The sequence below is a fragment of the Micrasema longulum genome, unplaced genomic scaffold (assembly GCF_059751315.1).
Source record: "Micrasema longulum isolate JH-2025_06_02 unplaced genomic scaffold, ASM5975131v1 h1tg001328l, whole genome shotgun sequence".
Classification (NCBI taxonomy): Eukaryota; Metazoa; Arthropoda; class Insecta; order Trichoptera; family Brachycentridae; genus Micrasema; species Micrasema longulum.
This window is the reverse complement of record NW_028278515.1, coordinates 1-4,385: the sequence shown is the minus strand read 5'-3', so window position 1 is coordinate 4,385 and position 4,385 is coordinate 1. Positions and strand designations below refer to the sequence as shown.

The following is a 4,385-nucleotide window of genomic DNA, read 5'->3' as shown; positions in this document are numbered from 1 at the left end:
TGAAATATCTATCAATCTTGATAACTTCTCTAGAGTATCCAGTAATTATCGACAAAGATATAGATATTCTTGATTTACATAATATGGTTGAAATATTTAAAGACTTAAACTAGAAGAATACAGTCAACTTTTACATGCTAAGAAATTCACTTTCATTTGATCGGCACTACAGATCTCAGATGATTAGGATCTCGGATACCCAAGAATATCACCTCTTTGTGTCTCACAGTTTATTTTTTGTTGTTCAGAAAAAGTGTTGTTCCAATATACAAACTAAAATATTTTAGTACTTTATCCAGGTTTTAAAAATTACTTAACTTTTTAGTTTTTAACTGGACAAAACACATTTTAGTTTGTAGATTCAATCAAAGTCTTATTTCAGCTCTCCTGAACATTTTTGAAAATGACTGATGGTCCCTTCTGCCATCTGACTACCCCACCCCACTGATGAATTGTTTAGAAATTTTTGTTACGACTATAAAAATATACATGGAAACAGATACATGAAGTATGCCCATATTGTAAATAATAAGACATTTTGATGTATGCGTAAAATAATAAGATTCTTTATTTTTAAATGTATTCATACATAATTTTATTATTTAGAGGCACACAAAATACCGTTTTCAGGGTATAAACACACAAATGATGATTATTTTTATACGATTTATTTTTATAATGAATTTCCCAGTACATATTCTTCGCATATCATGCATTTAGAAACCCTTAGAATGGTGGCGCAGATTCTTAAGTTACAGACAGAGAATAATAAGTCAGTTCAATATTGTTTTTTTTTTTCATACAAAATTAATTTAAGAGTCCTTCCTCCTCACTGGGTAAACCTGTCTTAAGAAGTCCGTACAGGATAGTGTTCAAAATTTTATTCACATATTTCACATGTCACTCAAATATGTTTTTTATTTCTTCTATGCAAAATTGCTTCAGTCAGAATTTAATTAACTTTTTGTCGGCCTCGTGGTGTAGTGGTCAGCGCGCTTGCCTACTATTCGAGAGGTCTCGGGTTCGATTACTGACATGGTTGATATGAAATATTTATTTAAAAAGTGTTTTCACAATAGAATATTGCAGAGTCCCTGGATTGGTACCTGAAGCGTATCATGTAATAAAAATGATCAATATACACCGCGATCGGTGTACCAATGCAGTGCCCTATGCACCTTTCAAACTACGCTTAATTACGATAAAAGTTGTAAAAATACGGTGGTCGCTATCTGTAGTAGTGCTGTTGGGGAGGCTGAACCGGCTGGGGGGTCCACTGCGCCGGCGGGGCGGGGGCGGCCGGTGGAGGGGGGTAGGCGGGGCTGTAGGAGGGAGCGCTGTAGGGTGCGGAGTAGAAGGGCGGAGGGGGGACGGACATGCTGTGCGCCACAGTCGCCTGCAGCGGCGGAGCGGCGACGGGGGGCGGGGCTGGGGGCTGCGGGCCGTAGTAGCCGTGGTGGTAGTATGCGGAGTGGTCGGGCGGAGGCGGGCCATCCTGGATGGGCACAGTGATGAGGTTGGTACGGCTAGCGGGAGGCGGGGGGGGCAAGGAGCGCGCCCCCTGCCCGGCAGAGTGGGGTAAGGGGAGCCCTACAGAGTGGTTTCCTGTATGAGCGCGGGGATCCACAGCCGTGGGCAACTATAAATTATAACAATATAACTGTATTAGAAATATTTTTATATAACAAAAATATAAAATCTTGTCAATTTAGTTTAAATATTGTTTTGGATTTTTCCTGAGCCTGTATTACAACGGGAAGTTAACGGAGCTATCTGTTTATGAAAATGCTCCAATTATAGGTTTCCAACAATGAGGAGGTTCAGTATCTTTTTTTTCTTTTTTTATTTGTCAATAGAATATTTAACTGAGCCAAATTTTTATTTTTATTTATGGTATTATCAGCGCTATGATTTTTTAAAGTTTTGTATTTCTGAAATAACTCTGATGTCAGAGTTTGTTCTGACAGTTCTTCCGATTGGTTCGTTTACGGTGACCAAACCGGATATCCTTCAAAGCTCTCATATCATTGGATGGTTCATATGAACCAGTGACGTCATTCAAAGTAGTGCGTTTTAATTAAAATATTTATTATTATTTTTTTCGTAGATTTTTAAGATATTTTACAGTACAATTGAATGCTCTAATTTTTACCGCGCGCTGGAAAACATTTTTTGTATCCAATTTCTCGTAGGGCTGAAGTTCCTCATTATATGTACTTTAAAATTCCATACAAATATACACATTTCCTTACAGTAATTTTGATTTTACTTTATAGACAATTGAAGATAACTCTGTCGACTACCCATTGTGATCGGGGCCATGGTTGTGACTATAAGCCGTGTTTCTGTACTCAATAAAAGTACTATGTATTATGGTGTTAATAACCCTTTCAAAACAATCGGCCAAAAAAGTGTCCCAGTATGTTAGTCAAATAAGATTTGGTCAATTACCTCCAAAGCATTGAGCATGTTAGGTTTCATAATTCGAATGAGTTAACACTTTGATAATCCAAAGGCTCTAATTTCATTATATTATATGTTTGTCAGAAGCCATTTGGAATACACATCTCAGATATGGAATCCCCAGTATGCCATATATATAACAAGAATAGAAAATATCCAAAACAAATTTATAAAGTACCTAAAATACAAAACCGGTATCTCTTATGTATTAACTCTCACTGCCTCCACCTGCCATGGAATCACTTCTCTACAATACCGCAGAGTGTGTGCGGACCAACTACTGCTTTACAAAATTATGACAGGAATAGTTGACTGTACTGAACTACTTAGTTTAATAACAAAACATGTGCCAGCCAGGATTTGTAGACGGTACCACCTGTTTCATGTACCAATAAGTAAAACATTGTATGTTAAAAATGATTTTTTTCTTAGGACTTTTTCAGTGTACAATACAAAATTTAAAGATATAGATTACACAAACATCACTCTGTCAGATTTAAAATTTACACTAAAAATGCATTATGTAACTTAGTAGACATTATAATAATAAATATGTACATCTCCCTTCCCCTCCTTATCCTCTCTTTAAGCATTCTTGTCCTAATCCCGCCCAATTGAGTGTAATGGAATGTAAATTTACAATAACTTACTGTTCTTAATAAAATATGAAAAATTCTTTGATTATTGAAAAATATTTACGAGTACATGAAAATAACATTTTTATTTGTATAAACTTATATGTATTTATTTAATATGTAATATATTTTCTTTACTAACTTTGTAAACTTTGTGGAAATCTGTTATTAGTTCTGAGTTTAAACACTATATCTGTTTGTTTACTATAAATATGTATGTAGAACTGTTGATTTCCCAAATAAAATAAAATAAAATAAAACTATGATCGAAAAAAGAAGAAAATTATTATATGTGTTTGTATGAGTGAAACCTATGAGAAAGAAAGTATCTGCAAACATGATAGGTGCTGTTTTACAACATGACTAAACTTGTTATAATTTGCTATCATTACAAAATATAAAAAGAGTAAAAACATACAATTGGGTCATTTATTTTCAGCACAAAGGTTTGGATTCGAGGAATTAATTTTTACTAAAAATAATTCTACATTTCAGTTTCCAAAATTATTTTATATCTAGCTAGCTTTTCAAATTCCACAGTCAGAAGGTACTTACACTTATGGGTTTAGGTGTAGGAAGCGGGCTGAGCATGGGGCTCATCATGGTGGTAGGGCCTGTAGGGACACCTTTGTTCAGCAAATCCATGTGCGTTGTCTCGGGGACTGTTCCCGGTGATATCTTCGATATAAAGTCCTGCTGACAAGGAAGTCCACTAGGGTTGAGAACACCACTTGATGGGAGATGCCTATGATTTATATGTGCTTGTAAGTCACGCTAAAAAAAATACATTCATTATTAAATTTGTGAAGAAAAAATAAATTATTGCATTTAACAACAATATTTTGAGTTTGTCCAAATTTTTGTAGACAAGGACTGGATTCAACTCCCTGGGGAGCTGTTTATATTAACATATTACAACAGAGATGAAGAACATTTAAGAGAAGGTAATATAGAAGTCTAGGCATCTACAGGGCTTATGACCTGTCAATGGCTGGTTTAAGTGGCCACTTTACACACTGTGTAACATTCACCATTCTGCCTATATTTGAACATCTATATTCCTTCAATTCTTTCATCTGTTGATGTTTGTGAAGTTAAAGAGCTGAAACCTTTATTTATGCGGGTGAGATTTATCTAATTGAATTATTTCACCTACATACTAGGCAACGCATGAAAATATTATTTTTTCAATTTCTATACTTCTTCATGGACCAGGTAATTTATCAACAATATTTTGATGCCTAGACTGTAGATGCCTAGACTTCTATATTACCTTCTCTTAAATGT

At 35.1% G+C, this 4,385-nt stretch overlaps 1 protein-coding gene across 1 annotated transcript; it reads right to left on the bottom strand.

The window, feature by feature from the left end:
- Positions 1 to 536: 536 nt before the first annotated feature.
- On the bottom strand, positions 537 to 3,884 carry LOC148275861 (uncharacterized). The gene is made up of 2 exons (XM_088235097.1): positions 3,654 to 3,884; positions 537 to 1,639 (listed from the first exon to the last, which is right to left on the bottom strand). The coding sequence occupies exons 1-2, from the start codon at positions 3,741 to 3,743 to the stop codon at positions 1,229 to 1,231; spliced, it is 501 nt and encodes a 166-aa protein (XP_088091223.1). The 5' UTR covers positions 3,744 to 3,884; the 3' UTR covers positions 537 to 1,228.
- Between the last annotated feature and the right edge of the window lie 501 nt (positions 3,885 to 4,385).